Here is a 23,398-nt window from a genome sequence, read left to right on the forward strand (position 1 = left end):
CCTAAGGATTGCTCTCCTCTTAAAACAGAAATACAGTATAGGAAACAGAATAAAAGATAATAGACTCTAAAGCTCAGAAGGATTACAGGAGGATTTAGTCTGACCTCCTGCACGTTACAAACCACAGACTACAGATGACATGATAGAGAAAGATATTTGTTTTTTTTTTCAGAATGACAACATGGAAAGTGTTACTTTTATAGCAAAAAAGGGCTTTTAATGAAATAATGGAATAATTTCCATTGAAGACAAATTCCTGGCAAGATACAACTTCACTTTATGATCTTCTTGCTAATGTTTAGCTAGAAAAAGCATTATATTCTTCTAGAGATTTGGTTGGATCTGGCTTGAATTCACAAATGCTTATTGAAATACTAGAGGTGAGTTTAAAACACAGAGATAGTTTTGGCTCTGGGTGTCTTTAAAAATCAGGTTTGTTTCAGTGAGGATTTAATTACCTGTTTGCTTCTTTAAACATAGTTTTATAACTTCTCAGATGAATATTCAAAGCAAATCGCAATCATTATGCAGAGTTTTTTATTAAAGGAAGAACAGAACATCTGCTAATTCAGGAAGCCTGGTAAACCATAGATAGGGGGCTCTGTATCTCAAAGACCTTTAGCTTTACAGGAACAAGATGCTTTTCCTACGAGTGTTTGAATAAATGAGAGCAATTAGAACTGACGTAGCATTGTGCAGCCATGCAGGCCCAACATACAATGACTGTATTATATATTACAAGAGATACTTTATATGTTCTATTCATGCTGTGAATTTCTCTTAGCAATATGTGTCTAGTGAAGACAGCAATTATCCTAGCTACCTTCCTTATAGTCTTGTATAAGTCTGTATACTTACAGTATACACAATATGTACTTATATACATAGTATAGTCTTTATAGTCTGGATACAGACTTGGCCTGCTTATACCTGGAAAGCTGATGTGAACTGAATCCATAGGGAAATATAAACAGTGGCCCTTTGTTGCAAACCACATTATCACACTGAGTTTTGTTACACAACGCAATTTTATTAAGGGCAATTTGTGCTCAAATTGGTCTTGGAATATGCAAAAAATAGCATTCTCCATCAGAGAACCAGGCAGTATAACTTCAGATTTAGAGCGAGGCAGCTCAGGAAGCGAAGTCTGCTGTGATTAAGGAAACTGCAGGTCTTGTCTCTGCTTCCCAGCGTGTGTTAGGACAAATGCAGACCACCAGGCGTGGAGCCTGGCTTCCACAGGGCACGCTCTTACCTCAGCAGGCTGGGGTGGCCACGCGGAAAAGTCAGGGAAAGCAGCATGTAAAGGAGAAGGTGGGAGAAATTAGCTTTGTAATTATATTATCTAATTATAGGTGATGGTATCGAGAAAAGTTTGTATGAAAATAGCTGTATTTTGTTTCTGTTAGTTCTCATGGCTGCCTGTGGAGCTTTCAGCACATACCAACTGCACAGGGCTTGATCTTCCCCTAATTTGTAAAGGTGAAAATCACGTATCCTTGTGCCAAGGAGCTGAACTGATGTAGTTCAGCTCATCAACTGATGAGTGAGGACACTGAGGGCTGGTGTGTTGAGTGGGGTCATTCACCCCTGCATAATGTGGGCCCAACGTGCGACCCAACATGCATGGTGTCTGCTTTGCATGGAAGTGCCTGGTTGCACCTGAAATAAAAGACAGTGGACGGTCTGTTGCCTTTTTGGTTTTGATTTCTAGCCCAAGGCTGCATCCTTCTCTGCAGTAGCTTCCCTTGCTATCTAGGGCAGTTAATCCCCAGTGTCCCCACATTGCATACCCCGGAGACATACAAGAGAACATGAGCCATGAGAGTGCATTTCTGCAGGCTGATTGTGGAGAGATGGCCAAACATTTCATTGTTAAAAGTTCTCTGCACGCTCTGAGGTTAATCTTTATAACTTGACAAGCCTTCTGAGAAAAAGAGGAATTCCTCTGGAGGAAGGCTCTCGGCTGCAGACACGGGACACGGCAGCCAGGGAAGTGAAGGAGGCTGGGTGGAGGGGAGGGGGTGCAGGAGCAGCCCGGCGGGAAGGTGACCCCCAGGCAGGTGGCACCGTAGGCTGGGCTGGGGAGGGTGCCTTCTGCTGCAGATGATGCAAACACATTTGGGATACTTGGCTTCTCACCCCGGCGCATTTCTGTGGCACACATGCCTCCCTGACAACCACACTCATGTTACTTAATGTGGGAGGCTGCTGTGATTATATACTAACCACAGCGCTAGAAAATTATTAACCCTCCTGTAATAACAGAGCTTTAAAGTGTCCCTTTTTATCACTCTCCCTGCCTATCTTGCAGCTTGTTTCAGTCCTCTGTACTTATTTAACACCATCTGCAGAGAGCTTTTCCCCTTGATTTGCAGTAACTTATTATCAGACGGTGAAATCATTTTTTTTTCTCATTTCAGCTCTCCTGGAATTCTTCCTATTTCTGGCTTTATAGATTCCTTGTTCTGAAGTCCTCTTCAGAAGCACCTAGGAGACAATATGTGGTTTTCAGCCTTTTTTGATTTGTGAACTCCTAAAAATTTGAAATTAAAGTTCATACTGTGGTACAGTGTAGTTAAGCCTGCTGGCATTAGGCTTACTATTCATAGTTACCTTTCTCTGACCTCCTAGAAGCAGCCTGTGCTCTATAAATACTGGTTATAAAGCTGTGGTTGTAAGCATACAAGTATTATATCAACTCCAGTGCCCCAGTGACAACAAAGGAGACCCAGGATGCAAACATAATCAAAACCACAGAATCTAAACGTAGCATGAAGAACTAGAAAAGCCATTCTACAATCATACTCATTTTATTAGAGGTACTTTGTATGTGTGCAACATACGCCTACTTTTTTGGGGAGAGGGAGAAAAAGGAGCTGAATTTTCTAACAGATAGTTATGAGTACACTTCAGATGATTCAGAATTCAGGTGCAAATCAGGTAAGCACATATGAAGCTTCCTTGAACATCTTAGTTTAACAAAATACATCACATAATTATTTTCAAGAAATTCAGCCCACTCCAAAGTAAAATTTGATAGAACCATCCCCAAACTCATTAGCTTCAGTAGGTGTGATTAAAACAAAAAAGGAAAATGTTCACAGTACTAATTTTAATCAGCAGCATCTCGTTCTCAGTACCTCTCCAGTATTGAGGCCTATTTTCTTTGGAAAATATAGCCAGAGTCAGTGACAACATACAATGTAGTCCAAAACCCTTCCCGCTTTGCTTCCAAAGCAATGTCTGTGGACATAATCACATCAACCATCCACTGAACTGCTTCTTCCCAAATATCTGTATATACATCTAATGCTATGAAGATGTATGGCAAATTTCCATTCCAATAAATAACTTCATAAACCTCAGTCCTTACGGAATATAGAGAATTCTATGCCAAGGTGAAATTCTTAGCAATCGGAGGCCACAGTGTAGCTGATAAGCACTCTGTTCTTCCACTAATGCCACAGTGAAATAGCAATATTGGGGAGACAGGAGATACTGATTTGGCTATGCACAGAAGGATGGTGAGCAGCACAGTTAGTGAGCACACTTAGTATATAATCAGGAAAATCTCTTTCCCTTTGCAAATAATTTTGGTTCACGTAGCCCTTTGCCATAAATTGCATCTGAGATAAGGAATCTGTTTAATTCCAATGATCTCAGCATAGGAGACTTTGGGTATGCCCTAGCCATTAACTTCTTCCACTTCCTTGCCATTGAATAGGTTAAAAAATGGTTTCTGCATTGCATGTTTAAGACAACGAATTTTCATCCTGACTGCAACTGTCTCTGCTCTTGCCCTTTTGCATGTCCAAGTGCATCAAGGGAGGGTCAAGTCCTCCTAGTGAAGAGCATGAAAATGAACTTCTGCTTCTCTTATTTTCATTTTATTCTTTAGGGAATGTTAAGTAGAAAACAGGAGAAAAAAAGCATAAAAAGCCATACTACTGCCATTTTCTGCCAAATTCTGTATACCCAGACAGTGATCAAACTCAGACTGTTTTCATAATTGAACTTCTTGGCTTTCATTAGTGAATGAGCTAATAATCTTACAAGATTTAAGATTTTATTTGTGTTTTAGCATTCCGGTGGTCCAGACAAAGTCTTGAACTTTTATATGTTAAATAGTAAAGCTCCTGTTGATGCTACAACTTGTTGTGTGGGTGCAAGTTTCACTTCTGAATTCCCACTGAAGGATACTTCCTGTTGTCTCGAGTCAATGTATCTGTATCATTCCATCTTGGAAATTGTAGAAGAGTTTGATAGAGTTTTAAATGTAATAATGCATTGAGTGAATTAGAACCTTTAGCTTTTTAGACTCACTTTTGGGACACTAGGAATGGAGAGAAAATATTGCATGTAAATGTAGGAGTAAAGGTTTGCAGTAATGCATATTTCTCAGAGCAACTTGTTAGCCTGACGTCTCTATCTTGGATGCTGAAGGCTAGGCACCCGGAGTGATTTGACAGAGCTTTTGAGCACATTCAGCTGCTCAAGTCTCCTGCTGAAACTGAGATTCTTCATTTGGGGCTTCATCTGCAGTTTGCGTTCATCATTGCCTGGTCAGCCCCGCCTGGTCAATTTGATCGGGGGGCTTTCTCCTCTCTTGGTTTGTAGCTTTACAGGATCACCAGACTGCTGATACTCTTTCAGTTTGTGTTTTGGAAACCAGAATAAACATGAAATGCCATCACTGTGCACAGCCCTAACCATCTCCCCTGCTCCGCCACTAACACAGATGTGACATGGCAGCTCCCCAGGCAAACCAGCTGTAAACACAGTTACTTTCACAGCCTGCAACCCAATCAAGAATGAAAGCAAGTCTGAAATCCTCTTTATTTCCCATCTGTCATGTCAATCATCCCACTTGCTGACATCTTGAGAACAGCATGAGGGGGGGTAAATGAGTCTGTGGGGTAGCTCCAGTGACTTCCCAGGAATTATGTCATGGGTGAATTTGATGCATTGCATCCCTAGTTACAAATGCTGAGCCAGGAAAAGAAAGGAAAAACAGTGGAATGCTTGAAAAAAATCACTATTAGCTAACAATAGTGTCCAGGCTTCATTATAATGATAACACATGGAATTAATAGAATTGGTGGTGGCTGGACTTCTGCTCATTTCAGCTGTTATTCTGCTGACGTTCTGCATGGCAGTATAATTAGACATACTGTGATGGTTTTAAACCTGAGAAGTACAAACATCAAAAACCAGCCCTTAGCTGAGCATTTTCCTGTTGATCGCTCTTCACCTGTAGCTGAAGTATCACAGCAGCTGTCTGTACAGAGTAGCAGCTAATGATGGAATCCCAGGTCTCCTTCACATCCATGTAAGATATGGGAGACTGCCTAAATGCTGTATTGGTGTCACTGTATGTTTGTATTCCTCAGAAGCAAGTTTCAGACATAGGACTCCTTGTTTTCCAGATCAACATATGTTCTTTCCTTTACACGGTCATTCAAGCTGCTTGTCTCAGGGTAGCTTCCTGGGGAGCATGTTCAGCAAGGAGGGCTGAGTTCATGGTTAGGGAGCAATAGGTACTACAGCTCTCTGCAGGAGCCAAAGGGTTTGCTGTGGTGTGGAGGGCAGAGGTGCTGCTGTAGTTAAAAGCTGAGCTACTCTCTTCCACTGAGCACAGCTGGGGTGGTCCCTTCAGCCTCAGGATGGTTGAGGAAGGCTCAAAAGGGGCTTGGAAATGAAAGCTGCTGCTATTGCTTCTGAGTAGCAATTGGGCAGTCCTTCCCTGGCATGCTGTTGCCTTGTTACCTGTCAGAGACAGCAGTCACAGATGCCTTCTTTTGCTGCATGCTTCCTTTGAGCAACCTTTGCCTAACAGGGGATTTTGCACTTGGTAGTCTGGAAGGACTCTGGGCTGGGGCCCTCCCTGACCTTGTAGCTCTGGAGTGATCAGCCTGTGACTATTTCAAGTGCAGCATGCAAATCTCAGCACTGCCACGTGAGCAGCGGTGGGGCTGGGTTAGAGCCCTCACAGCAATAAAGAAGCTAGCAAAGGCTGCTGGGGCTGGAACAGCCAGAGCCCTCTGGTGCCACGCTCAGCCTGCCTCGTCCTGCGGGCAGCGACTCGCTTCCCAAAGAGCCGCCGCTATCGCCTGCCTTTCAGCTGCTCCTGGAGCACCTCTCACCTTCAACTCTCCCTCCTTCAGAGCTTCGGACCAGGATGGGTAAGCAAATACAAAATAGACTCCAGCACAGTCTTAAAATGTCCACTGGACTCAAGTTCACCAGCACGAGAATCATCTGTAGATGGTTTTGAGACTTACCACATGATAACTGCCTTTCGTTTGACCAGTGCCCTGCCTGACAAGAAGTCGCTTCAAACAAAGGTCTGGTCTGAAGGATGGTGTCTACAACAAAACATCAGTTCTTTGACTCTGTCCCATGGTTTGGGTAGTGGATGTGGACTTGAAAATCTAAGATTGTGTCAAGGCCAAGAAGGCTGATAATTATCCAGTTCCAAAATCATTAGAGCAATAAAAGGATTAATGAAGTTTTAAAAATCATAATTCTTATCTATTCTGCAAATTGCTCTTAAAGCTTCCTTAATTCCCTTTCTATTCTCTCTTTTTTCCCTTTATTTTCTTTCCTTTGTGGTTTGGGAGCAATTTGCTCTTACACCGAAGTGTAAATGTCTGCCTTTGACAGAAGGAAACTGCTGATCTGGTGCATAGATTTTGGCAGTGGATGATTTTGATTCACTAGAGCTTGGAGTGATGATGGCAGATGTTAGCTCCTGCAACCTCGACGCTGCATAAAGCTGTTCTGAAACAGCCATCAGATCTATACACTTGCTAATCAAGTCACAGTGAAAGTGCTGAACTTCTCACTCCTAAAGTGTATCAGGTTTGGTGCTAGACTTCTAATTGAATCACTGACTGACATTTCTTGCATTCTCTTAGACCTTTATCGTACAAGATGCAGCAAGGTAAAAAGATTTTGTGGATTCCTCCTGGAAGGGAAAATAGAAAGTGAATATTTCTATTTGTATTACCGATTAAAGCTGGGCATCCCTGATTCTCACTATGAGGCTTCATATGGAGCTGAAAGCTGGTTTTATGATGCTTAGTATACACATATAAAAGAATAGTGCATCAAAGTATTTATTGATATTTGTTGATTTTAAATATGTTTCAGATCTGTTTGCTTAGGAAGCAGGTATTCCTGAGTGCTGTCAGCAGAACTAGCCCACAGTCTCCAATGGACAGAGCACTGACAGGTGTCACACTCGTAACCAGATGTTATCAAGATTCTCAGTGTACCTGCCAACAAAACGTACTAATTTTCACAAGTGTACTGAACTGCAATCATATTTTTGGTGTCAGTATAGCTGGAGTACCGGCCACCCAAGTCTCCTGCCCTGCTTTGCACTGTCTTACTTCTTCCCTCCAGAGCTCTGGTCCCAGCGCAGTTTCTGCTCCGGCAGAGGAAAGCAGTGTTTCTGAAGGGCAGTGCTAGGGAGAATGTCCAACGTCCAACATCCCAGAGTAAGGAGGGGTGGCATCACCCGTTCTGCCCTCCCCAGAAAGTCACCGCTCAGTAGCATCACTGCACATGGTGATACCTCAACACTTAACAGCAGGTTCTCTGCCTTGCTGGGGTTCTCCAGCACCATAGGTTTCCCCTGGATCAAGTGTGGGCACATAATATTTCTGTCAAATTAGCCAAGGCATAAGATGATGACGTTTGTGCCAGCTTTATGCTTTTATGTTGGACTTATGCTTTTTATGTTTTATGCTGGCTCTGGGAGGAGAGACGTTATCTGACCTGGCAGAAAGTGTGAGCTGTAGAGGCAGTGATACCTCATCTGGCATAAAACCTGTCAGTACAAAATTAACTCATCATTTTTCTTTATTTGAATTGGCAGTGTGAGTTCATTCTGGATCAGCACTTTCATCATGTGTCTGGCAACATTTCTGACGGAGTATTAACAGCCCTAAAGCAAGATTTACTGAGTTGTGGGACCACAAACTTACTGTTTGAGCTTACTCTGATAAAAAGGCAGGGAGCTACTGGGTGGCGGTTTTTACCAGGTTTCAGAACGCTCCTACCCAGAGCAGTTTTCTAGTTAGGAACAATTTCCTCCCCCACAAAAAAAGCACCCTCAAAATTCCTATCTAACCAATAAACCCCACCCCAATACAGAAAACCCATGGATTAAAGGTTCATATGTAACTTTTGACACACTCCCCCAAACCAAACCTTTTGTGTAAATGGGAAAAAGAATCCTTTTGTGGTGTAGAAAGTCAACATGGCATAAATCACTATTTTGTTTGTTCTGTTGCTAGACATGCTGAACAAGAAACCACCACCAGACGTGTGAAATTCTCCCATTAATCCTACCAGAGTGATTATGTCCAATACTCTTGGGACCATGAAAAAAATGCTTAAACATACTCCACTGACTAAAATGCAATATTTTCCTAGTTGCAGTAAGGATGGTGGTGTACACTAGCTCAAATACTTGAATTAAATTACTTTATGTAACTTTTACTTTTCTCTACCTCATTTTCAAAAAATTATTTGAAAACAGAGTGGTTTAAAAACATAACATAGTTTCCAAAGAATAGAAGGCATTGGCTAAAAGTTTAGTCTTTCAATACTTCTGTTTGGTAATGAATCCTTGGAGTAAACAAGCACTCTCTTACCCACAAGTTTCTGCAAAGCACATGCCTTTTGTTTCAGACCCAGTACACTCGGCTGAATGAGGTAATGCCTACATTTCCTAGGCCAGGAATGTATCAGACTGGGCACTGAAACAGGGTAGGAGGATAAAACCTGCTCTTCGGTAAACACAGGGTGAACTTCAGCTCAGCTTCCAGATTGCTGTGCTCAGAGGAAAGAATTAGGACTGCTTGTCTGAACACAAAAAAATCACTTCATCAGTTTAGCAACCGATTCAAAGCTTCACATAGGTGCCCTCAAATGCATTCAAAACACATTATGTATACATAAACATGCGTTTTAAATTAAGAGTGTCTTGTCACAAAATTGCATCAATTTAAGTGAGACAGTTAAACACTACTCTGTCCTCAATACAAATACTGTTTTAAAATTCACTCATTTAGAAGCAGGCGCTGAAGCAGGTTTCTTGAGCTAGGGGCTGAAAGGACCCTGGTTCTGATTGAGCTATAGCAACCCTCTGAAAAAATAAAAAAGAACCCCTCTGCACAGCGATCACGAAAACACAGATCTGTTTCACCAAAGAAATCTCCTTTGTATTCCTGATGTGATGTTAGAGTTCAGAATAATTTTCTTTAGACATCGAAGTCAGACAAGCACAATTTCCAGAAGTACATTAAATAGTATTTATTGAGTTTGCAATTTCAGGGGCAAAGTTATAATCTCAGTCCCAGCTATTCACACACTTTGGCACTGAGCCCTCATGTTCTTTCACCCATTGAACAAATGAACAATAACGTGGAACATCATAAAGAGGGGGTTTGAAAAAAAACCCCTATACTCTCAGTTTTGAAAACAGGAAACAAACTGAAGTCTTGTTCTCATTCACAAATACATCTGCCTTCTTGATTAAACATAGCATGTTTCTATGGAAGAACAGACTTGTCCTCCTGATGTTTGGGAGAAGGTATGAGATGGTTGATCTGAAAGAAAGTAAAACTATGGAGAGCACTTTTCCATATGAGCACCGTGACAGCTGGATGGTTAATGCAGACTTCAGACTGCAAAGAACTCCTCACAAGAGGGAGGGATGCTACCAAATATCCAGTTGGGAAGAGCCCCTCTTCTTGCGAAGCCTTTGTGTCTGGGACTGATTCTGTGAGTGTATATAGTGAACAAACCATCAAGAGCCTGCCGGTAAAATCTTATGGCAGAGATTGTTTTAATTTTCACCATGGTGACCCTTCTGCATAGTAAAAAAAGGCATCACACAATATACACAGATTCATATTTACAGAATAAATGGAAAAAGAAGAAATTAGATACAGTGACATTTATGTCCAGGCATTAACAAACAAGATCCCTTGTGTTGATTCAGGGGTTATTCACAGTTCCTTTAAGCATGTCCTTTTCTCTGCACATGGGTTCTCTTGTTTTGCAAATGAGAGCCAGCAGGATGTCTCACTGTAAAAAACAGATGCTTGCTCTCCCTTAAACCATGGTCATGACCTTCAGAGAGGCAGGTTGGAATCTCCTAATCTTCTTCTTTAGCGCCTTTGAAGCTTTGATGCGACAGATTTTGGGCACCGGGGGAAGAGGCTTGGAAGAGGCCTGGACAGTCCCTGATTGTCTGACCGAACCTTCAGGCCAAATCAGCTCACTTTCATCCCCCTCATCACAGTCAAGGGCAAGGCTGCTACTATTACTGCTGCCATCTGAATCGCTTTCACTGGACTCACTGTCCCCGAAACGGTTAGTCGTGAAATCGCTGACCTCCCCTTCACTGGTCTCTGCGATGGTGGAGTGAAAGAGGGAAGCGCACTCTGCGGAGTACTCGGAGTGGTCTGACTCGCTTTTGGCATAAGCTCCGTGCCGCTGACTCTTGGAGCGAGCCCTCATACTGACAGTGCGCAGGACACCAGCTCTCCTTGCTGGCTGCCTTGGAGCTCCCAGGCCAAAGCTACTAGAGAGGCTGGCCAGGTGGGCCTTGGCAGAGATCTCCACTGTGGACTGCCACTTGCGCTGCTTCTTCTTGTTGGCTGTGTCTACACAAGCTGCTTCGAGGGAATAGAGTGCATTGGCAGAGGCTCTGTAGAGCTCTGGCCTGGATGGCACGGTGGGGAGCCTGGCCTGCACAGGGAACAGGCTAGACTCCGAGCACGACCTGCCGGTCACGTCACCAGAATATGAAGGTCTCTGCACGAGGCTCTTTGCTTCGTGTGGTCTTTGGGGCTGATTCCACTCAGCAGGCAGCCTGGCAGCCCCAAGGGCCCCTCTCGCCTTCTCCATGCAAAAGGCTTGCTTCCCAGGCCGTAGTACCTTTTCACTGTTCCTCCTCTTTATCTTCACTGCCTTTGTTTTGGAGCTGGCAAACTTGACCCGGACTTGGTGGGATTCTGCAGGGACGAACTGAGCACGAACGAATTCACTCCGTGCCACTCGCTCGTGACAGCCGGCGTTAGCCAATTTGGCATTGCCACACCTTTTGAGGGGCAGCTTTCTGGGTGGGACGGCTTTAGCATTCCAGGTGCCTGGGCTGGAGTCCTCCTGGCACAGCTGCGAGCAGGATGAACTGCGCTCCACGCTGCTCTCCGTTGCTTCTGCCAGAGGAGAGTCCCTTGCTGCTGACCTGGCAGGATAACAACTATTCACAGCTGATGGCTCTGTGTCAGGCCGAGTGGATGGCTGTTCTTCATTCACACAGCGCACGGTCTCCTGCTGCTTGGCACATTCCCCCTCCGGCACCTCTCTCTGCAGCTTCCCTTCAGCTTTGTTACTTTCCAGAGAACTTGCTTGTTTTTCCAGCTGGCTAATGCTGCTGTTAATTTTCACTCCACCGGCGCTGGGGCTTATAATGAGTCTCTGGTGCATTGTGGCTGGCTGGCTCTTTGTTGAAACCCACTCACTGGCATCAACCCGATTGTTCCCTTTGCATCTTGTCAGCTGCAGTAATTTATTGATGTAACCCCCTGGCTTGGCCTCAGTGGTTGTCCTAGTCCTAATCAAGCTGGGACCTGTCGCACTAGGCATGGGTTTGCTGGGAGGAGCCTGGAGGTCTGTTTCCGGGGATGTCCCCACCAGGGAGAAAAGGGGACTTTGTAAAGCCACCGCATGAAGGGGGCTTGGGTAAGGATACACATCTATGCCATTCTTGGAGACCAAGTCGTTCTGGAATTTGGGGTCCATGCTGAGCAAGTGCATGTCTCCGGCATGGCACAGAGGCAACATGGATTTGGGATCTGTCTCTTTCTGAAATCTAGCGTCTGCTGGAATGAGTCTTTCCAAGTCACCTACACAGTGGATGAAAATAAATAACCTAATTAAATCACAGACAATTACATTCAAACTGGCTTATGCTACAAGTGCTATTTCAGAGGGATGTGCAAATTTTTACTAAAATCAGTAGCATGAATGAAGAAAATAGTTTCAGTCCTCCAAGATCACTGAATTGCTTCAAAAGCTTGTATTCACCTGAGCATAACGGAGATTAGAATGCCTTTTAATGCCAATAATAAAACTCAGGCCTTTGCAGGAAATTTAAACTGTGCTACTTGGATGAAAGTAAATCTGTGCATATATAAAAACGTTCTAGAATGTCACAGACTAACAGGAACTCAACCAACTAAACAAAAATAAGGGATTATTTTTATTTCTTAGCAGAGATAAAAAGTGAATCCAACAACCAGAAAGCCTGAAGCTGAATGTCATGTAAAATTATCCAATGCAACAGATACAGTTTTTGAACACTTTCCCCTCAGGATAGGATAAAGACTTCCTCTGGGTATATGATTCTAACTCAGGAATTCCTGAAATTTACAGCATGCAGAGTCAATGGTATTTTTTTTAAAGTGGTTAAATTTGAATTCCAGCTTTTCTTCCAACCCTTTTATATCACGTGTCTTGGAAAAATCTATAGTACTCAACCAGCTGCTTTAAGAGGATTTAAGCAGACACTAGGTTATAGCGTTTCTTAACCTCTTAAATGCTGGAAGCTATAGTTGTTTATTCGTCTGCATTTTGCTTTAGTAAGGCATCAGTAAACAGAAGTACTCAACGCACACGGGAGAGCCATTAAGACTCACGTGTCCCACAGGCCAGAGTGTGACATGATTCTACTCTTCCTTAACCCCAAATCCAGTGAAACCTCCTAACTGGATCTCTCATTTCATTTGATAACAACATTACCAGTCTCATGCCTTTCTCAAGGAAGTAACTTCTTAGAGTATTCAATGCCAGAAAGAAATATTCAGAGGTTTTATTAAAAGGCAGAAAATCAGGAATGCCATAATTCCGTGTGTGGGGTTTTTAAGAGTCAACCTTCAGGACGTAGAAGAATAGACTAAAGAACCTTTACTTTGACAGAGAAAAAAATCTAAGGGTTACTACTCAGGCAGATGGGAGGCTCAGTCCCTGAAGATGGCATTTATGGCCACCAATTCAGATGTCTTAAATTTTGGAGTACTGTCAAGGTTGCTGTAAGTTACACTTGACTGCTGCACCTTCCTCTCAAGGACCATCTCCTGTGCACAGAGAGGACAGGCTGTGTCCTTGTCTGAAGCAAGACTGTTCCATCCAGACAAGTCATCTGATAGAGTGCTATGGTGCTGTGTTACCTCTGGTACCAAGAATACTGGAACCATCCGCAGTTAGCTTGGATTTCTCCATACAACAGTGCAGACTTCAGTGCCAACAAATCCTCAGCTAACTGATTTCCTGGCTGCTTCATGCTACCAGGAAACCCAACCATTAAATCCAACCACATATTTCACTTACAGTGACTGTTTCTGTCCTGTGACAGGAAGCTTTTGAAAGACTTCAAAATTTGTCATTGTCTGCAGTGTCCTATGTAAGGCACTTACAGACCTGCTACAGCAAAGGTTAGGATGATGATTTCTCTAACAACATATTTTCATAATGAAAATTCTTTAGGAAATTGTTGGCAGTGTGTAGTGGTGCTTTCTTCTGCAAACAAAACAGGAAGGTGTCAAAAGACTGCTGTGCTTGTGTTGCCTCAGCAAGCTTTCTGCTTGCCACTGAAAGAAAAGGCAATCGGTTTGTACCTGCAGTTACCTGTGAGGACAAGCTAAGGAGAGGAAAAGAGAAATTTCTTCCCCTCTCCAAATGATGCTTTTCTGAAGTAACATCTTGCCTCGCTTCCTGCAATGTGGTCAACTTTGCGAGAATTGTTTCTTCAAGACTAAACCCACTACTACCCCACTACTAATGTTTCTCACACTAAAGGAAGTAAGAGGTTGTAGCCAGGAAGAAGGGAGGTGGTGGTGGAAAAAGGAAGGAGGGCTGAAGGAGGTCTGTAGCCTCATTCCCGCACCCCTACTTAACATCAGCTATCCCTTTTTCTGCTAGTCTATCTCCATATCCAAAAAACCATAAAGCCCTGGGGGTCCCAGTAAAATGTGGCAAGGCAGGAAAGTTTCTGATAGAACAAGAAGTCTGTAATCTGAACATGAAAGCCACAGATCATTAAGCTCAGCTCCATCCCCAGCCTCTGAGAAGCCTTGAGAAGACTTTGCTTTTATGCTATAATTTACCACTATCGCTTCGGGTGTGTCTGCACAGATAGGTACAGAACAGGTGTTCTTTGCTTCTGTCTAAGCAAGCCAGAGGTGAGCTAGCTCAGGTCAAGAAGCTGCGGGAATGACTCCAGAGTGACATGGTACTTGAAATGATGTTCCCTATGGCTTCCCTGTTTCTATGATGGAGCTGTCACACATCTGGCTGGGTCACCATATGAACTGCACTAACACAAGGTTGCTTTGAGGCCATGGAAGGACCCAAAATAAGAAGTGATATGATGTCACTTCACAGATGGGTAAACAGATTTGGAATATTAATGGACTTGTCCATTTTGTCTAAAGCTATGATGCAAATTCATGGTTGATCCACTATTAGGCTCATGACTGGTTCCTAGGTAGTCAATTAACCTTTGGTGTCTGTTATCCCTAATGGTACATAATAAATTATGAAAAAGAGTACTGTTTGAGTCTACATTAATTTGAATAAATAGGGCAAGGTATATGTAAGTATTATCATAGTCATTTTACAACAGATAGAGAAAACAGGCACTTAGTCTGGAAGTGTCTCTTTCTCCTTAGATTTCTGTAAAATCTTTCTCAGTAAAATGCATCACCTCTAATTTTGAGTTCACCTTGTATTTCTCATACATCCCTGCACCTTCACGGAAGGTATTTCAAATACTGCAATTTTTCTGATTTCACAAGCAGGTAAATTAAAAAAACGTATCACAACATTCATTACAATTTTATCTCATGCACTTAAATATTCTTCCATTTCTAAATGCATAAGTCCTCGTATTTGTTATTGTTTAAAAGTATATGAGTATGGAGACAAGTGAAAGTTGGACAGTAAATGGTTTGGCTCTGTGGTTTCAATTAATTCTCACTTTGTGTATTGAAAATGAGTGCTATATATTGATTACGCATTGGTATATTAGGTCCTAAAAGTAATAACCAGGATTCTGCCCTTCTCTTGAATGAGTATCCAGTTCTGCAGTTGATTACCTGTGGAAACTGGCCTTGGTCGGGACCTGGCAGGAGTCCCAGAAATGTCTGTGCTAGGTGTAATCCGACATCCATCGCTGACATAGGTTCCCTGCTGCTGGAAGCTGGTGGTATGCACAGTGGTTTCATCTGCAGACTTGGGTCGGTAATCAAACACACTGAGTCTTGCTTTAGGGTGTTGAGAGCCAGGCAGGAGACTGGTGTGGGAGGAAGAGATGGACTCACTGTACACAGAGGTACAAGAATTGGAGAGTGAGCAAGAACCACCGTCGCTCAGGTCATAGAAGCCTGCAGAGTTAAAATAAATAGGAAGATATTTCTTATCTACAGTAACTAAACATGCTCTGTAGAAGAAAAATCCAAAGAATAAAATAAATCTTCATTTGCTATGTGCCACAGGCCTAAATTTACGATCATTTATTTGGGTAGCTTTAGCAGAGGTATACTCTAATTCAACCACCTTTTATTGGGCTTCTGCATATTTACTTAGGCCCTGAGCCAGCTTGGCACGCACATGAATGCTTAGTTCCAAGGGTGGGATGGGGTGAAGTGCAGCACCATCACGCCCAGTTCTTCACTGGAAAACGTCTTTGGGGACTATTATGCAACTGGTGTAAAATAGGGCCGTCTTATGCTGTTGTAACTTGTGCTAGGTGCATACAAGCACAGCTTGGATGGGAAAGTAGAGTAAAACTAGCCTGTGATCAGAGCTGCCAAGTCTATGATAGCTGGAATGTCTAAGGGCAGGGAATAGAGGCTATCTTCCCTCTCCAGGTCTTGTGATCATTGCCAATTAATTATGAAAGTATTAAAAAAGGCTCTGTATAAATTCAAGATAGGAATTTTTATTATTCCTCTCTATATAGAGCAAACAGAAAAGGAAGCTGTTTCCTTTTGAACTGTGTGTATGTGCCTAAGCGCGCAACTCCTGAACGTAAACGCTCAACAGAAACTAGCACTTTTTATACCCACTCTAAGTACCAGGCTGCAAATCCATATGCTGTAAATAAAAAAAATCTTTCCTTGTCTCACTGAAGACTTAAGGTTTTTCAAAATTCTGTTTAAAAAGTAGTATTCACATTGTCCCAGATTAGATAACAGAAACTGGTTTTAACAGACATCCTAGCTATAAACGTCTGCAGTACAAGTCTCTCTGTGAATCAGACCAGAAACCTGAAACTCAATCTCTTTCTGTCCATGAGAGCTTTAGTCAGCAAACTGTTGGGGTGGTTTTTCTCAGTGTCTTTTAATAGAGCTGTTTCATTTTTATATAAATGACAAACATTACTTTGGCCAGAGCACTGCAGTGGTTGTGATCTTCAAAGCCTTAATGAGGTTCAGGACCCTTCTTGGATTCAAGCAGAGCATTGACATGGATGTTGGTCTCCTCCACTTCTAATAAGTACTCTAGCCACTTTGCCAATGGTAATTCTGCACTGGACAAGGTAATTAATTAATAAATCTGTCTCCTACTCCTTCCATGTGTGGCTAAAATGTCAATTTTGAAATAAAAAAATCCAGAAAAAATACTGTTTGAGTGAATAAGCATTTTCCAACTAAATCAACTTTGCAGGAAAATTCCCACCAGCTCTGTGAGCGTGCTCTGTGCCAGATGACTACTCTCCAGCTCAGCCATGGGGCACTGTTTCTGACCAAACAATACAGAGAGTTCTGCTTAGCAGTTGACACCCTTCAGTTCTCCTAGCACCACACCCCTGGGAATAAACGACCAAGCGCACATTACCTGAGCTGGGCCGGCTGTCACTATCCAAGTATTCACTGGAGGTCTTACTGACGTCCAATTTCAGCTCACTTATTCGCTGGTCTAGCTGATCCAGGTGGCTTTTCAAGCCGACATCCTGTCTCCTCAAACGAGACTAATTCAAAATTCGAGGGAAGAAGGAGGAAATGAAGAATAATCACAGTTAGAATCTCAGCGGCAATGCATGAATTCAGGCCATCTGTGCCGGACAGATTCTGCTCTCATTAAGTGTTTTGCTTAGCTAGGAACTGTTGCAATTGGCTCTCTGTAACGAGACTGACATAATAGACAAGTGCAAAACATTCTGTTTCTCCATATATATTGTCTTCTGACCAGCTGAACACGTTCTCAAAACTTTTCATACTGAATAGACTTATTTTAACCTTTGGGTTTTTTGTTACACCTACAGCAGGAACTGTATCTCTAAAGAGGATGGCAATCTTTTAACTAATTATCATATTAATATATGCACTGCTTTTTGCCATAGACTGCCTCTGAGCAGAGGATGAGATAAACATTATAGATTGTCTGCATGAACTTTAAGATGCTGCCTGATGAAAGGAAACCGCTGTATGTAAAAGTGTCTTATTGCCACACAAAGTAAAGGCAGTATACTAATTTCTGTAAAACCCTTGGCTTTGATGACATGTCTTTATAGTTGAAAGGGTACACTGCACGAATTGTGACATCTGTTTTGCTGAAAGTTTTCCTTGCATGTCTCGTAGCTAAATATTTCCACACATTTTATGCAAGAAGAAGGTGGCATTTGAATACTGCTGTGAAAATGACTGTATTTAAACTAAATGGTGTCTCGAGCTTGTGAATAATCCTTCAGAAGCCAGCAACAAGGTCCTTTGCCTACTCCAATCACTGACCAGGCTGATCTGAGGTAACAGCTCCCGCAGTTGCTCCCCCAGTATTTATGCCGTCAGCTTGGCGAGGCAGATGGCCAGGCGTTAGGTATCAGCCAAAGAACCACAGTTGGTTTCTGTCACAAACTTCTCATATGGCACTTGGCAAATTATCTAGGCCCAGTCACTATTTAGGCAGCTTCTAACTGTATCACACCTCACCATCCATCCAACAATACTTTACAGAAAGATGGTCTCTTGAAGTTGGTTGCAAAGTTGTGCTCGCAGCCTTTGAGGGGCCGGGTTTCCACTCAGTAATGGCAAGAAAAACATGACTAAGATTCTTCTTTATGTGTATGTTTCAGATTTAAAAATACAAGTGGCAGTTCTAGCAGAATTTCCAACCGCAAATATGAAAAAAAAAAATAATCTAGGTCCCTTGAACTAATTAAAGTATCTGCAAAATTAAATGACATGCAGAAAATCAAAATCAGTATGTACACATTTTAGACTCCACTTTCCTTGTGTTCGGAATATTCAGCCTTTAATATTTGCATTTTTAGGTTTCGCCATAGCTATAAATACTAAAAGCAAGGAAAGCTAAGGTCCCAAGGTAATCGGTAAATGATTAGAAACTGGGATTCAAGGAAAAGAGAAAAAAGACAGATGTCCTGATTCTCACAAGACAACTGTTATGGCTCGTGATGCTGGTGAGAAGAATAATAAGGTATTTCTAGCATGCTTTTATGGAGAACTGGAGGAACATAGAAGACACAAGAAATAAAGGCCCTTTTTGTTAGCGTCACACATCTAGAAAGGTTTAAGCTCAAGAGGCTCATTACTGCTTCCTAGGAAAACCGGTGGTGATTTTCCCTCTTCCTGTTTCACATAAACAAAAAGGAAGGGAAGAACTGGAAAATAAAGGAGATTTTCTATCCCATCTGAATGATGAATGTATGACCTCCTCAGTACTTCTTTATTTCTTTTATGGTGAAAAAGCAAAAACATGTCGTGCCTCCTTCAATCCCACCTACTCAGGAAATCACAAAGTTTTGTTTTCACGGCTGGAATTAATTGCTTAATGATTAATGTTTTGCCAGCCAATCCCTCAGTCTGTGGTTTCTGATTAATGACAGAGAGGCCACAAGGCTCTCAGGTATTCAAAGATTATTTATTATACCTCCAGGTTCTGTCTGCGCTTTCACAGCATTTTAACCAACACACATGATTTACATCATCGTTTTTAACCCTTTTATGGTGTCTCACACCATTGGGTTTTCATGTTTCCGGCAGACTTCGTAGCTTTGATCTTTCAGTTAACTCCTTCTGCACTCCAAGATGAGAAGCATTCCTCAAACCATTTGGATAAGGATGACTTTTCCGATGCGTTTGCTTGAGGTTGTCACTGCTCTAATAATCACACTAAGCAGCACCCAGAACAATAAACGCTAAACACACTCTTTCTCAATTCACAACATGAATTTTACATGAGACAAAACCTTGCAGGTGAAACCATCTGTTTGCTTTGGGCAATGCAGCTGTGAAGACTTGTACACTGCACAACACAGGACCACACTTTCCAAATAAACTTGTACTATCGATAGCCTACAGTTTTTGGGAGCCAGATCTGGGATATCACCATACCACTCATTTTTCAGAAGGAAGAACACTCTCTGAAAAGCAGGTTCCTTTAAGTCAACACAAATTGGCACCCCAAATCAAGGCACCAAAAAACACTGGTTATAATTGACTATTCTCAACTATTAATCTCTTCAGCTAAAGGGGAGGCTGACATTTATTGGTTGTAGATTAGCACCTGGTAATTTTATTAACCCAACTATATTTTGGAATGGACAAAAGATAGCATTAATCTTATCTAGTTTTGCACATCTAAAATGTATTCACCCTTGGGTCTTTCTGTAACTGATGGTGCAAAGCAGCCAGTTTCAGAGGAAAATTAATCTCACTTATCCCAAACCCTTATCCTCGAGTGAGGCGAATTCCTTCTGGAAGCACCTCTTTCTCTCAGTTGACAAAAAGTTTAAGTTAGTTTATTATTAAGAAAAAAATATAAAATCCCTGGTTTAAAAGATGTTTTCTTCTATTTAAAACTATCTAAAGGGGAAAAAAAATCTGTGCAAAATGCAGGGTTACCAAGTGTTTTTTTTTTTCTCTTCAGTATAATGTGTCCCTTCTGACATTTTTATAACATCATAAGCCACCTGAAAGCTTGCAAAACAAAATAATCTGATTCAAATCAAATCAACCATTTTTTGTAAATATGTTCTCTGAGGAAACAGCTGAGAAAATACTGGATGCTGCAGCCTTAGATATCCATTGACTTTGACAGTGAAGTGTCATAGACTTCTTTCTCTGTATTAGCCTGAATTTGCATCTCTTCTTTTTCCTCTATGTCACCATGATATAGTGTGGCCAAGAGACTAGTTTAGCACCTTTGGGATCAGTGACAGTAGATGGCATCACTTAACTCTGCTTCTCTTCTGCTACAGAGAGTTGATCCTGCCTGCGCCGTAGTAACGTGCAGCTGTCAGAAGAGCCCCTGGCCACCAAAAAGAGCCACTGGCTGGGGCAAAAAAGGACATGACTGCTAGGGGCAGCAGAAAGCCTGCAGCCTTGCTGCCTACAGCAGACCACGGGAAAGGCCAGCTGCTGGCTGTCGCTGGTACCTGGTGCTGGGGAAGAGGCTGGAGTGCTGAAGTGGGATCCACATGTGGTCCCTACGGTATTTGATGGCTCTGCTCCACCTGTTCCTGCTTGTGGCACTTGACTCCTTAAGGGTACTGCCTCTGCTCTTCTATTTCTCACCTTACCATTATAGGAGAAGCCTCACTTGACTCTTTTATCTGCCTTGTTTCCATTGCTGAGATGCCTTGAGCCAGCTCCAGCTGATACAGCTTCCCCATTGTATGTTGCAAGGACCAAACTTTTTATGAATTAAACCACAACCACGCTAAAGCCCAGGGCTACAGCCCTACTTGAAAGTTGGATCAAGATACACTGCAAAGCAAAGCTACATTTCCATTGTTAATGAGTTCCTCAATCTGAAAGCTTATAGAGCGGCGATCACAAACTCTTATCGTCCGTGGGCCAAGAACAACAACGAGGAAGACGTAACACTCCCTGAGCAATGCTGTGCTTTGCATTTTCTGTTGTTTTTAGTTTTAACTTAATTTCCTGTGATCATGAACAGAATTTTCAAGGGTTTTGAGTGCAATACACTGTTCATGAGTCACCAAGAAAGTTTTCAGCCTGTGGTCGCTGAGTTTCTAGGATCTGTGGACTACTTCTAACAGGACTGTGAAAAGCCTGTTTTCAACTGGGTTTACTTTGCTATTAAGCAGCTTTGAGGTATGCACCTCTACTCAAATACATGCCTGCAATTTGCAGGGGAAAAAACCACTAAAGGTACCAGGTACGCCAGTCTGAAAAGCTTCCAGCAGCCACAGGTCAATCGGAAGAGCTTTGTGTCACTACTTTAAGCATTCCCACAACTGCATATTTGCTGAAGAACCTGCCCCTGGATTTATGTAGTTCTGAGTCATCCCTCAAGCTTTATGAACACTTCCCTCCCAGGCACCCCCAGAAGACACGTTTCCCATAATTGCACTGGCACCTACTGGCGAAATCTGTCCCTCTCCGGCGGTGTGCTGAGTTACTCTCATCCTCCCGACTCCTGCATTTCTAAGGGCAGAATTAAAGGCCGTTTTTTCCTTCCATCGTAATGGCTAGTTTCTCCCATGTCCTTGGAAAGCCTTGCAAGGTGCCCGTAAAGTCCTGACAAGCTAATCCTCTATTTTCATATTTTATTTGAAAAATATATAAACAAATGAGTAATTAAAGCACAACAACTGACATGAAAAAAGAATAGTCACTATGGTCAGAGGTCATTGGGTGTTTCTGTTAACCCAGTGGCCCCAGACTGGCAATAAATGCCTTCAATTCTTTCGTTTAGTTAAAAAAAAAAAAAGAAATAAAGTAGAGCCATTAGTTAAAATTATCAATGACAGGTAATCAAATGGTTGGCAGTCCACTTGTCCTGCATTTTTTACTTTAATCAAGATATGCCTGCTGCTGTGTTTTCACATGTGGTGGCTAGGTTTCCCTGAAGGTTAAAGCCAGTTTTATTCTGAGATGCTGCCTGATAAAGCTGCCTACGGGGAGCGAATAACCGTGCTTTTTTCACACCTGATTGGTAACTGATGGCCAAGACTTGCACCAGTAGAGGGAGGGAAAGGGCTCTGAAATTAAGCCTGAGTTTACTGAGGTGTGTAATTGCCCATACTAGAGATTAAAGCCCTTTACCCTTTGATTGTTGCCTCACCTACGAAACTCGTTTCAGTCGCGATTCAGAATTTTTTTTTTCTTTCACAAAAAACCCGTGCAAGCGGCCGGTGTAACACTTCAAATACAAGGCCTGGCATTCAGTTATTCTTATCTTTTGATCATGCAATCCGTGGCAAGAACAAAGTACTCCTGGCCCGCGAACCCCTTCCTGGTGGATTGACTCCTGCCGGCACACAACTGCGCGGGCACAACTAGGTGTACGCACACACACCCACCCATACCAAACCCCTGAGCGCTTAGTCTATTTATGCGCATCCCACTCCTGTGTGTCTTTCGATCTCCTATTCAAACGGCTACTGCAATTAAGAGCCGAGCGCTCACAAGCGTGATACATGTATTACTGAAGTTAATAATCTCCTACTCCTCGGCTCCGATGAATGAGCAATGCCGGGTAACAACTTCTCCTCAGCGCTCCTGGCACAGAGCCCTCTATCAACACTACGCATTTCGGTAGTCGATGAATACGCGCTCAGGTGAGCCCCGCCTGAGGAAAAGAAGCGACCGTTATAACGGCTGCGACAGGGACGGGCGCTGTCGCCGCAGCTCGCCCCAACGACCACCCCCCCGGCGCCGCCGCTCGCACCAGCCGGCGGGGGTAACGGCCGCTGGCGGGGCGGGAGGAGCGGCTGGGGGCCGCGGCCGCAGCGCCCTGCCTGCTCTCGGCCCCGAAACGGCGCCGGCGGCTCCCCAAGGGGAGCCGGGTGTCAGGCAGCCCGGTGCGGAGCTGCCCGGCGGCGCTCCCCTCCGCCCGCCCGCCCTCAGCACCGCGGCCCCACAGGACCCCCGGAGGCGGGAAACAGGCCCCCTGGGCGCAGCGGGGCGTCCCGTCCCATCCCGTCCCTTACCAGCTGCTCCTTCAGGGCGGTGAGCGTGGCCTCCAGCCGGTGCTCCTTGCTGTGGGCGGACAGAGGGTGCTCTCCTCCCCCCGCCGCCGGCCGCTGCGGCATGGCCAGGGCGGCCCGCACCAGCTCCCGCTGCTTCTCCCGCAGCACCTGGAGCTCCTGGAGGCCGGCCAGGGCCGCCTGCAGCCTCTCGCCCACCCGGCCGCGATCCCAGCCGCCCGCCCGCGGGGCGCCCAGCAGCATCGTCAACGCTGGGCCGCGACCCCGGCCATGGCAGTGGGGCAGCGGGGAGGCGGCGGGGCTGCTCCCGCCCCGGGCCGTGCCTGCGGCGAGGGCCGCCCGCCCCGCTCCGCGGCTGGCACCGGAGCGAGTGAAGCGCGGCCGCGGCGGCTCCTGCGG

General features: G+C 43.7%; 1 protein-coding gene across 1 annotated transcript; it reads right to left on the reverse strand.

Moving 5' to 3' along the window:
• Positions 1 to 9,312: 9,312 nt before the first annotated feature.
• DACT2 (dishevelled binding antagonist of beta catenin 2) lies at positions 9,313 to 23,396 on the reverse strand. The gene is made up of 4 exons (XM_072856274.1): positions 23,003 to 23,396; positions 16,924 to 17,056; positions 15,180 to 15,467; positions 9,313 to 11,930 (listed from the first exon to the last, which is right to left on the reverse strand). The coding sequence occupies exons 1-4, from the start codon at positions 23,240 to 23,242 to the stop codon at positions 10,132 to 10,134; spliced, it is 2,460 nt and encodes an 819-aa protein (XP_072712375.1). The 5' UTR covers positions 23,243 to 23,396; the 3' UTR covers positions 9,313 to 10,131.
• Positions 23,397 to 23,398: the final 2 nt, after the last annotated feature.

This window comes from Ciconia boyciana, chromosome 3 (assembly GCF_034638445.1).
Source record: "Ciconia boyciana chromosome 3, ASM3463844v1, whole genome shotgun sequence".
NCBI lineage: Eukaryota > Metazoa > Chordata > Aves > Ciconiiformes > Ciconiidae > Ciconia > Ciconia boyciana.